The sequence below is a fragment of the Alosa alosa genome, chromosome 11, assembly GCF_017589495.1.
Source record: "Alosa alosa isolate M-15738 ecotype Scorff River chromosome 11, AALO_Geno_1.1, whole genome shotgun sequence".
NCBI lineage: Eukaryota > Metazoa > Chordata > Actinopteri > Clupeiformes > Clupeidae > Alosa > Alosa alosa.
This window is the reverse complement of record NC_063199.1, coordinates 125610-143943: the sequence shown is the minus strand read 5'-3', so window position 1 is coordinate 143943 and position 18334 is coordinate 125610. Positions and strand designations below refer to the sequence as shown.

The following is an 18334-nucleotide window of genomic DNA, read 5'->3' as shown; positions in this document are numbered from 1 at the left end:
TTCCGCTAACGATTTAATGCAGCTTCAACCGCTTAACGATATAAACTTCATTCAAACTATGTTAAGTGTCAGTTAGGTCTTACCATTTAAACTATCCAGGACATGGGGGCTTTGTATTTTTCATCTTTGTAACTTTTATACTTTTTAAACTATTAATTAAAAACTACTCAAAATTTCCCCATAGACTTAACATGGGCTGATGACATCACAATAGAGCCGTTAAGCAATTAGAATCCTATGGCAGGTGTTCGGGCCACCTGCATCAACTGCCAGTCTCAGGCTTTAAGCATACAAACTGGCCCTATTAAGACTACACATCCTGTTCAACTGCTTCCTCTGCCAAAAACTGTTTCAAAGTAAAAGTCCGCACTATAATATTTTACTGTTAAACAATTTAACCCTTTAAACTACTGAACTTTTTAACTGTTTAGCTATTGTAACTGTTACTTGTCAACAACTATGACTCCTACCCACTGTAGCTAGTTAGCTAAGTAACATGGTTAGCATAGTTAGCATGCAAGTTAGCATTTTTAGCAAAACTGCTAAAAATGATTAGCTAAGTTAGCTAAGTCACATGGTTAGCATAGTTAGCATGTTAGCATGCTAGTTAGCATTTTAACAAAACTGCTTAAAATGATTAGCTAAGTCAGCTAAGTAACATGGTTAACATAGTTAGCATGTTAACATAGTTAACATATTAGTTAGCATAGTTAGCATAACTGCTAAAAATGATTAACTAAGTTAGCTAAGTAATATGGTTAGCATAGTTAGCATGCTAGTTAGCATGGTTAGCATAACTACTAAAAATGATTAGCTAAGTTAGCTAAGTCACATGGTTAGCATACTTAGCATTTCAACATTGTTAGCATGCTAGTTAGCATAGTAACTTGGTTAACATTATTATCTTTGTTAACATAGTTAGCATAACTGCTAGCAAACATTAGAGCCATTCCAAGTGTCAGTTATCGTCAACTATCTACCTAAATAATTTAACCATTTAAACTATCCACTTATTTAACTGTTCAGTCATTCCAACTTTATTAAACCTCAACTACCTAGCAACCAATATAGTTTGTTTTTACTCTGTATGATATTTTACATCATATTTTTGCATTTTCATGCACTGTATTTCCTTCAGGAAATGCTTTTCTAGTTCTTATTCTTATTCTTCCGCTAACGCATTTAATGCAGCTTCAACCGTTTAACGTAGAAACTTCATTCAAACTATGTTACGTAGGTCTTACTTGGGACATGGGTGCTATGTATTTTTCAGCTTTGTAACTTTTATACTTTTTAAACTATTAATTAAAAACTAATCAAAATTTCCCCATTGACTTAACATTATGATTATGACATCACAATACGGCCGTTAAGCAATTAGAATCCTATGGCAGGTGTTCGGGCCACCTGGACCAACTGCCAGTCTCAGGCTTTAAGCATACAAACTGGCCCTATTAAGACTACACATCCTGTTCAACTGCTTCCTCTGCCAAAAACTGTTTCAAAATAAAAGTCCTCACTATAATATTTTACTGTTAACCCTCTATACCCCAGTGGAATTCTACAACAATGCTTCAGATTCCTGGGAATTCTAAGAGAAAAGGGCAATTTGAGAAACATTTTAAATAACCAAGAATAACTAAAAATCTAATGAAAAGTGTCAATTGTAAGTTTCTTTCAGTTTAAAGATTAGAAATTGCTCTTTCAAATGATATATGATCCATTAAAAATTATATATTCATGTTTCCCATAGACAGCCATAGGCCTACTCACTTACAGTCTCAAAGTTTTCACTAACAAAAAGTTATAAATATGGTTCACATATTTCTGTATTAGAAGCTGGGAAACACGATACTATATGAGTACTGATTTCATTGAAATAGACTGGCATATCTTGCACTTATTTGGGATTTAGCTGGACAGTGAGCCTTACAGCTAAAAAAATGATGAGGATATGAACTAACGTAGGCCATGAAGCATAAGCGTATGAAATCGTGACTCATTTGATAAGCATGTCACCAACAACAGGGACTGTTAATCCTGACATGGATTTTACGTTTTGTTTTATATGCACATCATGTTATATAATTTATCTAAACTTGATCAGTTGATGATAATGAACCTGTTGCACTCGTTCACTAACCTTCAACCTATCCTGTGCTAACATTACGAGTCTCAGACTAACGTTAACGTTACATCAGTGAAGGTAGCAAATTAGCAGGCTTTTTTGTAATCAATGAAGATGACGAGACATTGGCCTACTTGTATACAAATACATTTTCCTGACATCCATAAGCAGAAAACACAACGGTGGTTCCCGCTTTGGTTATTAGTCAACAAAAACTCATTTAGAGAGACATACATAAGTAGTAGTTTGCAATAACTATCTGTAAGTGGGATAACGATAATGTTAGCTTTACTGTACATGCCAGAAAGGGGTAATGTTAATGTTATGTGTTAAGATATAACTGCAAATAAACCTGGCATGGGTTTATCATAAACTTTATTGTTAATTAGGCCATGACCCATCATTGAATTATGCCTATATTTTGCTGGTGCTAGCTAAACTCAAACTGACTTTCACAGTGACAGCCATACAATTTTTTTTATGCCAGAGAGGCAGCTAAGTCAGTCATGACAAACGGGAGGATGCTAACGTTAAATTTATTACACTTTCATGTTTTTATTTTGTCATTTTCTTACATCAATATGATCGTCACTTACATCAAAACATGGTGGATGCACATCAATACCATCTCATCTAATGAGAAAAGACGCGGACGCTTGTTAGAAGCCAAAACTCCAGAGGCACCGTAAAGTCCTCAGCCGGGTCAGTCAACAGGCTAAACTCAAAAATACCGGAGAAATGTCAATAGCGACCTAGCCATTTAAGTGTGTCAAAATAAAAGTCTGGTGTTTATTTATCCACTAACGCTGTATTATTTCATGTATGAAGGTTATACTGTAGCAGATGTCTCTTTAAGAATTGCGGCCGGCCGCGGCCGTTACAGGAGAATACAGAACGGCCGTCGACGGCCGCTACGGGGTATAGAGGGTTAAACAATTCAACCCTTTAAACTACTGAACTTTTTTAACTGTTTAGCCATTGTAACTGTTACTTGTCATCAACTATGACTCCTACCCACTGTAGCTAGTTAGCTAAGTTAGCTAAGTAACATGGTTAGCATAGTTAGCATGCTAGCATGTTAGTTAGCATAGTTAGCATAACTGCTAAAAACAATTAGCTAAGTAACGTGGTTAGCATGCTAGTTAGCATTTTTAGCAAAACTGCTAAAAACGATTAGCTATGTTAGCTAAGTAATGTGGTTAGCATAGTTAGCATGCTAACATGTTAGCATGCTAGTTAACATTTTTAGCAAAACTGCTAAAAATGATTAGCTAAGTAACATGGTTAACATAGTTATCGCCAACTATCTACCTAAATAATTTAACCATTTAAGCTATCCACCTATTTAACTGTTCAGTCATTCCAACTATATTAAACCTCATCTACTAAGTAATGTGGTTAGCATAGTTAGCATGCTAACATGTTAGCATGCTAGTTAACATTTTTAGCAAAACTGCTAAAAATGATTAGCTAAGTAACATGGTTAACATAGTTATCGTCAACTATCTACCTAAATAATTTAACCATTTAAGCTATCCACCTATTTAACTGTTCAGTCATTCCAACTATATTAAACCTCATCTACTTAGCAGCCATTATAACTGTTACTTGTCATCAACTATGACTCCTACCCACTGTAGCTAGTTAGCATGGTTAGCATAGTTAGCGTTGCTAACATTGTTAGCATTTTAAACAAAACTGCTAAAAATGATTAGCTAAGTAACATGGTTAGCATAGTTAGCATGTTAGTTAGCATTTTTAGCAAAACTGCTAAAAATGATTAGCTAAGTAACATGATTAATATAGTTAGCATGCTAGCATGTTAGTTAGCATAACTGCTAAAAATGATTAGCTAAGTTAGCTAAGTAACATGGTTAGCATAGTTAGCATGCTAACATTTTTAGCAAAACTGCTAAAAATGATTAGCTAAGTTAGCTAAATAACATGGTTAACATTGTTAGCATGCTAGTATGTTAGCATGCTAGTTAGCATTTTTAATAAAACTGCAGACAAATGAATCCATAACACCATGGATGTTAATTCCGATGTAAACATACCAAATAACAAGTGCAAATAACTCAAGTCGCTGTACGGTAGGCTATTTGGAGGTTTCTTTATCTGGGAAGTGAAATCTGCATTTTCCTCACGAGTTAAACGTGTGCTTGTTTGTGCCAAGGCTATATATAGGCTACTGTATGTAGGCCTATTGGTGTTGTGGCGTGGCTATGTTGTAAGAATGAGAAATTGATATAACGAGGCTTTTGCGCAATAGGCGAACAAGAGCAGAGATAAACAACAATGCACTTTTACTGTAGTGGAGCTTAGGAGATGGAAACGAAAGGGAAAAGGCTTTTAAGATGCCCATTTAAATTGTAGCCTAATGCACTCTTGTGTGTTTTAGCATAAATCCGAAATAAGGAGGAATGTGAGGAGGCTCCTATTAACTGTAAAGAATGCATCTGCAATCTAAACATGAAACACAATCGCTGGAAACACAGCTAAGGTCGGGAGACAGTAGATCAGAAGCAGCAAATGTGCATCTGTCATCTTGTCTGCAGTCGTTCATTCAAGATCAAGAGTAACAAGTAACGAACTCATTTAAATTTCAGTAATTGTAATTGCGTTACTTGATTTACAAAAAAACTTTGTTACATGCTCGTTACCACTAAAGTAGTGGAATTACATCCCAACACTGGCAAGCGCACACATCAACAATAACAATTAAAGACAAGTGTTCTCGTTGACTGAAATGGAGGGAAATCGGTGATTTTGTTTGATATTGACATGGCAACGAATCGCGAATGTAACAATATTGTGCAGGCTACGGTTACGGAGTCAAGTGAGGTGGGAAGTTATATAAATTACTCAGATATACCTACGAACTAAAATAAAATAGGCCTACATTTTAATTAAATAGGCCTACTCATTATTATTTTCAAAAGCTGAGCCGCATCAGAGGGATCAAAGAGCCGCATGCGGCTCCGGAGCCACAGGTTGCCGACCCCTGGGTTAGACTCTAACCACACCACATTTTTTTAATTGACACACTCGTGTGCGGAATGTTAAATTGAACTGGAGCTCATGCTGAAAAATCTATCACTGCCTTAAGATAGGAAAAAGTTAATTTATATAGCACATTTAAAAACAAGAACAGTTGACCCAAAGTGCTTCATAGGTAAGACTAACTTACACAAATAGAGAGGGAAACTGACAAACAAATAAAAAAAGGGGGGGGGGTATAGAATAAAGGGGGTTAAGATGACAATAAGACACAAGCTAGGAATAAAGGTTATAATGCCCATAAAACTAGAGATAAAACATATAAAAAAAAACAAATAAATAAATAGACAAATAAATACATAAATGGGGGCTACTAAAAAGTAACCTCACCCTAGCCAGATGAATTTCGCTCCGCCTAGCTCCACTCATCCATCTGGAACCGATCCATTGAAGTGTTGCTTCAGAAGGCTGGGCCTAATCAAAAATGCTTGCATATGATTGAATAAGCCACTTGTCCGTCATCTATTGACGTGCTACTTCAACCACTCACATCGAAGCCAACCCGTGACGCTAATAACAGTCTCACAGTCGCTTCTCCGCTATGTCACATCTATGAAACTCCGCCTTAAGGTCCTGATTGGCTGTACCATAAAAATCGGTTGCAGAAATCACTCTCAATGGCAGAGGTCCCAGATGGATGTGAGTGAAGCTAGGCGGAGCTAAGCGGAACGAAATTCATCTGGCTAGGGTCAGGTTAACTAAAAAGGCCAAAATAAGATAATACTAAAATCAAGATAAATAAATAAATAACAAATACAAGATTGTATTTGTATTCCCACTGAGGATCGACTTCAAAGTCCTCATCCTCACCTTCAAGGGCCTACATGGCTCTGCCCTTAGATAAAAGCCATCAACACAAGTGACTTCTGGAAAATTGGAAAAGTGAAACACAAATGAAAACAGTGGACTTGCCTTTCATAAGTAAAAGAGATCCAAGAGAAAAAGGCATCAAACTCCTTACAACGCCTTCCGAGATTAGTGACAATGTAAAAGTGTGATTTCTCTGATTACTTACGCTTGTACCTCTGCTCGAATTATCAAGGAACTGCTTTTAGAGTGTCCACAACATCATTGTTGCTAGAAAACTGCTAGACACTAACGAGTGCCTCCCATCAGTCGTCGACACGACACAATGCCTCCCCTCAGCTGTGCACCTGCCTCCTGTTCAGCAAGAAGGTTGTGTAAATCGAAGCCAGAATAGCAAACCTCTACCAGATCAAGATAGATGAAGAGTTCCTCGACTCCATTGTCTCTGTAAGTAACCCGCGCACACTAATATCAGAGGTCTTGATTCCACTACAATCTTTGACCCTGTCGGCGCTCCCTGGCCTCTGATGAGAACCAAGCCTACTCTGCGGGCCAATTCCACTCCACAACATCTTGAGCCATGGCGTAGAAGCAATCATCATGGCAGGCGGTCAGGACGATGACTTCGTGGAGGGATGAGTAGGCTATCAAAGACGCCTTGTATCAGTATTCCTAGTTGAACGGAGGGGTCAAATGAGTAATTAAGTAATCGAGGGTGCAAAAGCAAACTGATGACGGATCAACATCAGAGTTTGACATTGATTCAACGTGTTTAACGTCATTTAAGTATTTCTGGCTTGATAACGTTATTTATTTTAGTCGGAAATCGCTTGACTTGTTGTCTATGTGCCAGATTTGACCTACGTTAGTTAGCAAATGCTACCCAATATTATACAACATTGTAGCAGCAAACTTGGACCTGTCAAAATTATTTTTGCATGCACTGCAATTATACCCTGGAAGAATAATAACAAAAAAAGTAGAAGAAGCCATTGCTTTGCATGCACTGTAGTAATAAAAAGAAGTAGAAGAAGCCACCAGATTACAATACAGTGCATTGCTTAGCATGCACTGTAATAACTTGTGAAGTTTCAGCCATATCATGGGGAAATGTAAGACTCATTTCCTGTTCATGTGGTGGAATATTAAAATTCATTGATTCGCCATTTTGACACATTCCCTTTCAATGCAGTAAATCCCTTAACGTTTCTCCTTAACTAAGGAAACATTTTAAGGTATTCTGTGCAACACCCTTAAGTAAATCCCTTACATAAGGAGAAATTAAGCCTTAAGGGTAATACTTAAGGGAAAAAACTTAAGGTGCTTTGTGCAACCAGCCACAGGCCCTAAATAGGACACACAATTTTGTAAGGATACATAATTCAGCACTTCCTTGGTGAAAGGGTTCATTGTCCGTGAAAGGGTTGCAATGGGATAACTTAATGCTGTATAAGGAAAAGAAAAGAAGAACAAATCCTAATTGAATCAATACAGACAATGAAAGTACTCATATTTCTAAATACAATTCAACCAAGACAAATAAGCCAGATATACCAACAATAAGTATTCATGGAAAACTAAAAATATCTTACCACTGATGATATGACACTGGTCATATAAGTCTCGTTCACGTACATCTAATAATAGGTATGGACAATCAGGGTAAGGCTTCTCTTCAACATTGGGACTGGACCCAGGCATCAGATCAACAGTGTTGGGTTCAGTTCTATAAAGATCCAGTTCTCCAACACCACTAATCACACTGTGAAATAAGAAAATCAAACTCTTCAATCAGACTCTACTCATGTACATGGGAGCTCACGGACATGCATCCAGAGTGTAGCGCTGTAGCTGTCTGGCTGAATTAGCTGCTGGTTGTAGCAACTTGAGCTAGGTAAAATCAATTGTTTTCGTTTTTTTTCGTACAGACCGTACTCGGTAACCTCAAGAAATGGACATCTATGTGAAAACTCGCCAGGATTTGTCCTTTAAGGAACACTGCATGAAAAGTGGGATTTTGTCAGTAAACGGCACTGTAAATTGTTGTGGAACTTCAGGTTTACGATTGCGCACGGCAATTTGCAGGCAACATGGAAAACTGCCATGAATTGTCGGAAATTGACGTGGGCCTTGCTCCAGGTGACATTTTTCTAAAAGGTATTAACTTTATTTTAAGAAAAACTCTGTTATAAATAGATCAGGCTCAGTATAGCATAATTATAGACTCTTAAATGTTAGCTTGAATTGATTTATTTAATTAAAGTATGCAAGATTAATTACTGTGTATGTCATTAGCAATGGCAAATGTTATGTAAAAAAGACACACAAAACTATTTATTTGAACAATTAGTTTTAATCAGGCTATGACATGTCTGTTCCCTGCAAGCTCCAATAATGTAACCCGACTTTCAGATTTCCCCTTCACACCAACACAATGAGAATTTCAGAGTATATAAAAGATTGTCTTCATCACTACTTTAATTCAATAAAAATATGCAGTTCAATAAATACGTATAAAATACATATTTTCCCAGGTAGTAGGCTGTTTACACAGTCCAAAACAGTCTCAGTCCATACGCCACAGTGTCCATTTGCAGAGAGAACACTTCAATAAGCATAAGTCCAACCAGCACCGGTAAATTGAAACAGAAAGGCTACAGTTTGGTTACTTCACTTTACCTGGATGTAAGAATGTGGTTCATCAGCAACGCATCCACAATTGTCAGCGTTCATTCCTTCTAGAGGAGGGGACCTTGAAACGAGCACTTCCCTTTGCTTGGAGGAATGGTGAGCGTTGGATCATCTATTCCCAAGCGAGCGGTTACTTCAGGCTGGGCCAGGGATATCAGCCATCGGAAAATCAGTGTTGCAGTAGCCAATCAGCCGTAACCCTACAATGAGGAATGGCTGAAGTGCCCTTGAGCAAGGCACCTAACCCCTCACTGCTTCCCGAGCGCCACTGTTGTAGCAGGCAGCTCACTGCGCCAGGATTAGTGTGTGCTTCACCTCACTGTGTGTTCACTGTGTGCTGAGTGTGTTTCACTAATTCACGGATTGGGATAAATGCAGAGCCAAATTTCCCTCACTGGATCAAAAGAGTATATATACTTATACTTACTTATACATTAATAATGACCCAGGGTGACCAATAGTGACAGATCTGCCAACCAGTGATTTTTCTGGTTTAAAAGTAATGATTTCATCCAATACTGGGCCTGGCCAGGTGCGATTTCGCTGCCATTCATATGCTAATTAGAGCCATTAGTACTCCGCGAGCTCTCCGCTATACGCCAGAGTTTGTTTCCGACAATATGTGGCACAGACAAACGCGACGTTCACAGGCTGTAAATTATCGTTAACTGCCGAAAATTAGGGAGATTTCCGGGCATTTACAGGGACGAAAAACTACTAATTTTCTACTAACTCTTCTAATTCTACTAACTACTAACGGTCACTTCATTACGTAAATAGCGCTCATCACTGTCCGTCCCGCCCCCTCTACAACGCCAATTGCGTGCCCACAGCTGAACCACAAGCCAACCTGCGACATTAAAAAGAAAAAGAAAGTTTAGCGATCATACATGATACTAAGACATTAGTACATCTGGCCCTGAGTACTTGATCGAATTTTAAAACACCCTTGACACAGCAACTGTAACGATCCTGTGTTCCCTGTCCCTCCTTTGTTTACCTTCTGTTTACCTCCTGTGCTCCTGTGTTTACTTCCTGTCCCTGTGTTTTAGTTCCTGTCAGCCATGTGCTCCTTTGTTTGTCTTGCCATGTCTCAGTTCCCTGTGTCTCCGCCCTTCACCTGTTCCTCATTATTAGTCTGCTAGTTTAATTATGATTTCCAGCCCTGTGTTCACCTGTCTCTTGTTTCTTGTCCACTTGTGCCTTGTTTAACCCCTGTGTATTTAAACCCTCTGTCTCCCCTCAGTCCCCTGTCGGTCATTGATGTTGTTTCGTGGTTGTGGTGTGCTTTCGCATTAAAAGATTCCTCTAATTTCTCTGATGGTTTTGGGAAGTCAGCCTTTTGGGGAACCCGGCTCGCAATAAGAAGGTTCCCCAGTGCCTTGGAGGATGACTGGGCCTCCGACGAGGACGACTGGGCCTCCGACGAAAACGACTGGGCCTCCTCGCTCCAGTCCCGGCTCCTAGCCTCACTCCAGTGCCGGCTCCTCGTCTTGCTCCTCTGGCAACTCCCTGCGACTTCTGGGCCCTTCCTATTCCTGACCTCCCTGCTCCCATGACTCCAGTCCCCGCTCCAGCTCCAGCCCCTATTCCGGCTCCAGCCCCAGTCCTGATTCTGGCTCCAGCTCCAGTTCCATGCAACCCTGACAGGAACAGTGCTTGGCGAGATTCAATGACGTAACGTACTTGAAAAAGCAGCTTTGAAGGATCCGTCATTGACTTTGAGAAACAGCATAAATATGGAGTCTTGGCTGAGCATGTTCCTTTGATCTAAAAAGTCCTCCAGTTATGTTTTGTAGATTTATTTTAACAATGACACATGCACAGGTATCTATAGCCTACAACTAAAGAAGCTGCTGAAGCCCTATGGCGAGAACAAACGATCTACCACAGCGGATCTAGCGCCACATGCGCTGATGTTCTTCTTGCTTAGATAATAGCTGAAACTAGTTTAGTTAGTTTATTAGCTGGTGTGTCATATTGTAAAAAGCTTCTTAGTAATCTTGGAAACCTGGTACACCATCTTAGATACAGAGTTAAACTTCAAGCCCCATATCAGCAAAGTTACAGAGACAGCTTATTTCCACCTGAGCTTATTTCCGCCTCCGGCCTTCTTTAACACAACAAGATGCAGAGAAATGAATCCATATCACTAGCAGTACTGGCTTCTCAAAAAAGCGTATAAAGAAATTGAAATTTATACAGAACTCCGCTGCTAGACTTTTAACTAAGACCAAAAAGAGGGTGCACATCACCCCTGAGTTAGCTGGACTGCACTGGCTCCCTGTTTCCTATATAATTGATTTTAAGGTTCTGTTAATTACTTACAAAGCTCTAAATGGCATAGCACCTTCATATATCTCTGAGCTTTTAATATTGTATCAACCACAAAGGAACCTTAGATTTTCCCATGCTAATCTTTTAATTGTGCCCAAAGTGTTCCACAAGCAAAGTGGAGAAGCTATTTTTATCCATTATGCACCAAAGTTATGAGACATCCTGCCTCTGTACAGTACATTAAACAGGCACATTCTGTAAACATCTTTAAAAAAAGACCTGAAAACATACTTGTATACGAGAGCTTTTAGTTAACACACTTCTTGAATTTCCCCTGGGGATCAATAAAGTATCTATCTATCTACTGTATCTATCTACTTTTATCTTGTTTCTTCACATTTTTTTACATTCTACTGCTGCTATTTACAGGGTCTTCTCACTGCATTAATTGTATTGTACATGTATGTGTTGTTGTATCTATCTCCTTACCGTCTTGTGAATTTTCAGTTTTACTTCATTCTAAATCTCTTTTATTTATGGATTTGTTTGTTTGTATTTGGTATTTTTCCTAGAGCATGGCACTCTCTTCTGTGTCCAACAATCAAAGTGAGGTCCTCCATTATATCATTTGCAGATTTGAATCATCTCTCAAAGAAAAAATGTAGGAGATTTTCTTTGTTCTCACCACAAGCCAAGAACTTTACCCATTGCTTAGGTATCTTTTGATCATCTGAATTAGGCGGGTCAATATATGGAAAAAAAACACCTAACCTCAAAAAAATTGATACAAAAGGTTTTTCAACTGATTATGATACCTTTAGATATACTTAAAACAAATTAAAAATCGAGTAAAATCTGACCCCAGTAAAGGGGTCATTTTCAAGATGGCGTCCAGGATGGCCACCAGAAGCTAATTTGGGATATCTGAAGCATTAAATCAGCCTAGGAAAGTGTTTTTCTTGTTTAATCAGATTTAGAGGTCACTGATATATGTCACACTAAAGTATTAGTTCATAATTTTCAAAGACTTATAATTTTCAAGATGGCGTCCAAGATGGACACCAGAAGCTAAGTTTGGCTATGAAGCATTCTTCAGCCTAGTCAAGTGTTTTTCGTGTTTAATCAGATTTAGCGGTCACTGAATCATATGTCACACTAAATTATCAGATCATCATTTTCAAAGACTTAGAATTTTCAAGATGGCGTCCAAGATGGCCACCGGAAGCTAATTTTGGCTATATCTGATGCATTATTCAGCCTAGGAAAGTGTTTTTCATGTTTTATCAGATTAAGAGGTCACTGATGACTCTTCATCTCCACCTTTTTTAGAGTTCTTATAGTAGGACCTGAGGATGCATGATGTTTTCTCTCTCAGTGTCACCATGCCTTCAAAACCTTTCCCTTCTGTGAAACATATGTCATTCCCGTACCGCTCCCTCAGTTTAGCTTTCAGATACTGATTACCGAATGGAATGGAATCAACCTCAATCAAATACTCTTTCATGTTAGATCCAAGTACAGAGACAGTCAACTGTTCTTAATTGTGTGCATTTCTGCAAGACACTCCGTGTTAGGTGTAGAAGATATGGATTACCTTGCACTGCTGCCTGTGGAACGTGTCAAAATGAACAATGTGACAATCCACACAAGTTCCTTTCAGAGGAGTCAGAGGATGATGAATAATGATATAATAATTATTTCTGATCTACTTATGCATATAGTTTAAGATACAGTTTAATTAGCTCCCCCTAATGATAGATGCCAACAATTATTGATCTACACAAATATACAATGCATGCCTATACAGTACATGGGTCATGGTTCATTAAAGTCATAAAACAGCCACTTACTCGCAAACTCTACTCTACATATTGTAAAAGCATATACCCTGTACATGAAATACAACATTAATCAACAAAATAACATTTCCATCTTCCTCCACACCAACCATGAACAATACATTGCCCTCTATTCTGTATAGGCGAATCTAGTGTAAAGGGGATATATGTTGGCATGTTAAGTCCAGGGAAAACAAATTAAACACCCTAAAATATATATTTTCTGAAAGCATATAACTGCAGATGAGATATAACACCAGTTAAGACATGTCCCATCTTCCTCCATGCCATGAACAATGCATTGCCCTCTATTCTGTATAGGCGAATCTAGTGTAAAGGGGATACATTTTAGCCTATATTGTCCAGGCAAAACAGATTAAACACCCCAAACCATATATTTTCTAAAAGCATATAACCTCTAGATGATACAGTATAACACCAGTTAAGACATGTCTTATCTTCCTCCATGCCATGGAGATGGTTAATAATCCTGTATTGCATTTGCTCTGTATTAAAACGCATTGATTTTTAATTTATGGCTGAAAAAAGGTAGAGCATTGGAAACATTTTCAATTTTAACATTTAAAAATCCTATTCTTGTTTAATTTGACCATCATTTGAAATCAATTTCACCCCTGTAGGCTGAATAGTACTGAGATATAGCCATTCTAACCTGTTGACAACCATTTTGGCAGCCATTTTGAAATGACCCTTTCCCAAGGTTAGATTTTACTAGATTTTTAATATGTTATTTAGCATGTCCAACAGTACCAGAATCCATAAAAACCTTTTTGTATCAATTTTTTTTTGACGTTGAACCCTCCTAAATATATATTTTCTGAAAGCATATAACTGCAGATGAGATATAACACCAGTTAAGACATGTCCCATCTTCCTCCATGCCATGAACAATGCATTGCCCTCATTCTGTATAGGCTAATCTAGTGTAAAGGGGATACATTTTAGCCTATATTGTCCAGTACAGTATAACACCAGTTAAGACATGTCTTATCTTCCTCCATGCCATGGAGATGGTTAATAATCCTGTATTGCATTTGCTCTGTATTAAAACGCATTGATTTTAATTTATGGCTGAAAAAGGTAGAGCATTGAAACATTTTCAATTTTAACATTTAAAAATCCTATTCTTGTTTAATTTGACCATCATTTGAAATCAATTTCACCCCTGTAGGCTGAATAGTAATTGAGATATAGCCATTCTAACCTGTTGACAACCATTTTGGCAGCCATTTTGAAAATGACCCCTTTCCCAAGGTTAGATTTTACTAGATTTTTAATATGTTATTTAGCATGTCCAACAGTACCAGAATCCATAAAAAAAACCTTTTGTATCAATTTTTTTGACGTTGAACCCTATATTGACCCGCCTAAATATATTTTGGTGACTTGAGAGCCCTTCAGAGTCCTTCAATCTCTTTCTGCATTTTTGATGCTAATGGGTTTGTAGGTGTCTGGTACAAAATGTACCACTTTGGACTTGCTCGCTTTAGCCACACTGACAATGAACCTCAGAGCTTTGTCTGCAAACATCCCAAATGTTGCTTGGGGTTTCATGGTTTGCACGAGTGCCATAGCATCCCACACCCAAGTTGATCCCTCAGGAATGTTCTCCACTATCGCCGATGGGTTGACTGCTGTTTCTAAAAAGTGCATCAGCTTTGCTTTGTTTGTTTTCATGAGGGAACCATCATAATTAGCTAGTGAGGCTGGCAAGGGCCCCAAACTATGTGCAAGCATCTCAAGTATGTCAATCTTTCTTGAGGTTCCAACTACAATTAATCTGCCAAATAAATCAGTCTGCTTTTAGAGTTCTCTCTGCATCTTGCTTTTGTCACAGTTGAGATTGCAGTGTCTTTGAAGGTCTTGAGTTTCATTTTCTTAATTGGTTCATAGAGTCCTACCTCATCAGTTTGTAGCCTCTTTTCACCCAATTCTATAAAGACTTTCTCACCTCTCTCCTTTGCTTCATGCAGATCCGCTTCATAAGACTGCTAGGCCCATCACTGTGGGGCGCGGTAGCCTACTCTCTGGGAATTAAGTCAAGCAATATAACCATACAAATGTTTCAAAATGAGTAATTTCAGCTTTGTCTGAACTGGCCATTGTAGGCTACGTAAAAATAAACAAGTAGGCCTATCCCCTATTGGCAAATGTTTGTTTTCCAAAGTAAGAATTTCACTTCACCATGCACCTTCGACAATGAATAGCTCATTACACTTATGTTACTGTTGAACGTAGGCCTAACTGGTATCATTACAAACATTATTCTGTGTCCTAAAAACTGCCATTTTATGGCATTGTGTCATGTAAGGTCGTTGCAAAATCTAGAGAAATGTGTGAGGTGGTCAGCGGGGGACAATTGAGACACACATTGGATTGTGTTATTACTTGAACATTCCACTATCCACAGCTGTGGTATCGGGGGCAGGAGGATTACTGTTAGCGCAGGCTTTATATACAATTCTTCAACAGAAGGCCTGCCTCGAATGCAGGCTTGCCCAAAATAAAGGCCTGTGGTTTGCGCAGCCTACAGTAAGTAGGTTAAATAACAGACCCGCCACAATGTGCGGTATGATGATTTTTTATGAGCAAGATGTTTTTGGTGCCCTACGCACACTGCATGTTCTTAAATAACAATGATCATCAGTAGCCTAATATTCAACCATTATTTTGTGTAAATGGGCTATGCATTGGGTTAGACACCAGGGGCCATATTCACAAAGCCTTTTATCTTACCACTAGGAGTAGGCTACTCCTAAATAGCAATGAAAGATTTTAGCAAGGAGTTTCTCTTATTAACTCATTGAATGCCGCACTGTTTTCGGAAGCTTTGGCCCAGATTGCCAGCAATCTTGATCATTGTTGACGATTTGTAGACCCACAGCGTATTCTATGTTATAGCTATGGACACATACTATGGCTTGTTTGAAAGGTGAGACACTAAGCTCTCAGTGGGTACAAACCGTTTATTTCTACATGCCTCTGCTCCTAAGAAATCCCAAGCTAAACAGTGGCTAGTTTTCATCAAAATCCCTGTTTTATTTCTAGAAATGGAGATGTAGCGTCTTTGATGAAATATGAAGTGTTGCCTGTAAAGTTTCCGGGAAGTGACCTAGCGAGACCTGGCGAGACTGCCACCTAGTGATAAACCCACGAAAAATGGCCTGGTTTTGACCTGACGTGCATGTGTCACTGATTCAACCAAAAGCGGCAACCATCAAAAGCAGAGTTTTAAGATTAAGGGCTCGTGCGTCCCAGCGCAATTGACTTTGTATACTCGCGCTTTTGTCTTTCCTATTTTGCAGTCAGCGCATATTGGAATTTTCCCTCCACAGGTACGTGCCTGTAAATTAGGGAATTGATTAAGCCCACCGGGCGGTTCAGTTCGAAAAGACGGGCGTGTTCGGCAAACGCTCACTGTTGATATTTTGCAGTTTCAGAAAACAATTCCGCCACAGACCAGGAACTCCCTGGTCTAAAGTCTGTGGCGCAAATGCAGATGCTATTTTGAGGGCCTGCGTGAATGAATGTGTTGCACACCAATCTACAGACACCCCCGTGATAATATTTGTCCATTTCCCGGTTTTGTTCGTGCATTGGTGACCTAAAAAATTAGTAGCCTACAACATCTACATGCAATATATTTACAACAACAACGCCTAATTATGACCTATTAATTTGGACAACTTTATACAGCCCTATAAAGGCCAAAGTTACCTTTAGTTTTGTTCCAATTTACCGTTATGTATGGCTTTAAACATCGCGTGCGCTTTAACATCAGCCTAAGCATTATTCCAGCTGTGCTAAGGTTTTAAGCACCAGAATTTTGCCTACCTTGTTGTAGCCCATCTCAAATAACTCCAAGCTTTATGTTCCCTCCATCCTTTCGTTATTTTCAAAAAACGTTTTATATCCATGATGGCCTTAAAGTCTTGAGTTAGTGAATTAGCTTAAATCAGCTTTTATGAGCTGTTAACCAGCAAATAGTACAAGAAAGCAGCAAGTATGGCTACAATTTCTGTAGTTGCTGCACCCATTCATTCTCTCCCTGCTCAAACGAATGTTGTGCGGCATTAAGTTGATGATAAAGTGTTTACAAACTCTACTTAACAGAAAATATTGTAAATAGCCTACTGTCATACAGTTAATGGGATATACTGTGCAGAGTTGAAAGTTAGGTCAACTTGGAAACTGTTTCTCACAGGCCGCCTGTGCTGCGCAACGCACACTTTGCTCCACTCATCTATAAAACATAGTTCCCATTTCGGTAAACCATTCATAATTTCAAAGAAAAATATTACCACTCGAGGGAAATCAGTGTGGTGTCCATTAAGATGTGAAATCTAGCGTACACATGTTCACGAATCACGGATGTGTTGATGACATAAATTAGGAAATATTAGATGACTTAAGGAGACGTGATGTTGAATTGCATGCCGATGCCATTTAACCCAAATGCCCCAGCGGCAGCACGGGAGAGAAGAGATTAACTGACAGAAGATATGCATTGTCTATAGAGAGGTAAATGTTAGATTACATTGTACATAGCAAAAATATCACCATGCATTCATAATCTCGTGATTCAGTGAGAGTGATCCCAAAACATCGGAAAGTATGTCTTTGTGACAATTCTGTATTACATTTTGTCAAGTGGAAAAATCAATAGCTGACAGTTCCTAACTGAACAGTAAAATTATAGCGCTGTGAACGCTCCTGGCTGCGCCTGGCAAATACGCCACCATAATAGCAATCAGCTATGGAACAAGCGTGCCTGTTGTTAAAGGGAATGTGAGATGACGCCCTGATTGGTTTATTGCACGTTACGCCCAAACCACACCCATGATTAATGTAGCTACTTCAGACCACCCCATTTTAGATTCAAATATCCCGCCGGTAAAATAGCATCAGCGCCCAAGATCCGCCCACAAAGTGACTTGCGTTTTGCGCAAAGACACTTCCGTTTCAGACCGTTAAAATATAGCCCAATATGTCCAGATAAAATGTCCAGATTGTGCGTTTTCATGAGTTTTTGATCGTCATACATTTCAATTCCATTCATCACAGAGTTCCTAAAATTACATATAAGGTGTATTAGAGTGTCTAGTTTCGTAATTAAAAAAAAAAGCTAAAATCTTAATATTACGTTTTTTGGCACTCAACGCATGGGAAGGAAAAACGTAATATTACGTTTTTGGCACTCAATAAGTTAAGTTATTCACAAAGCCTTTCAGACCTACTCTTAGTAAGGAAAAATGACAACTCCTGAACAGATTCTGGAGCTGAGCGCTCTAGAATCTTTGTCTAAGAGTGAGTGAGTCTTCGTTGCTATGGATGACGTTATTACTCATGCACGAGCTTGACTGAAGTGACCACCTTGATTGGCTGATGATTGTAACGCGGGAATGATTCCAAACACCTCCCTTACGATGAGTGGCAGGTGACAGGTCTGAGAATGTGTGCGCTACACAAGGACGGAAGAAATAACTGAATAAAAAGGCCTAGCCTACAGTGG

The 18334-nt window shown here is 38.8% G+C and overlaps 1 protein-coding gene across 5 annotated transcripts in view; it reads right to left on the bottom strand.

Moving 5' to 3' along the window:
• cep41 (centrosomal protein 41) overlaps window positions 1–18334 on the bottom strand; it is an 84691-nt gene that overhangs the window by 10550 nt on the left and 55807 nt on the right. For all 5 annotated transcript variants that reach the window (XM_048256829.1, XM_048256825.1, XM_048256828.1 and 2 more), the window contains exons 8-9: window positions 7588–7757; window positions 7373–7440 (exon numbers count right to left, since the gene is read on the bottom strand). In XM_048256829.1, the coding sequence (XP_048112786.1) occupies window positions 7373–7440; window positions 7588–7757 (238 nt within the window). The remainder of the gene's footprint in view (window positions 1–7372; window positions 7441–7587; window positions 7758–18334) is intronic.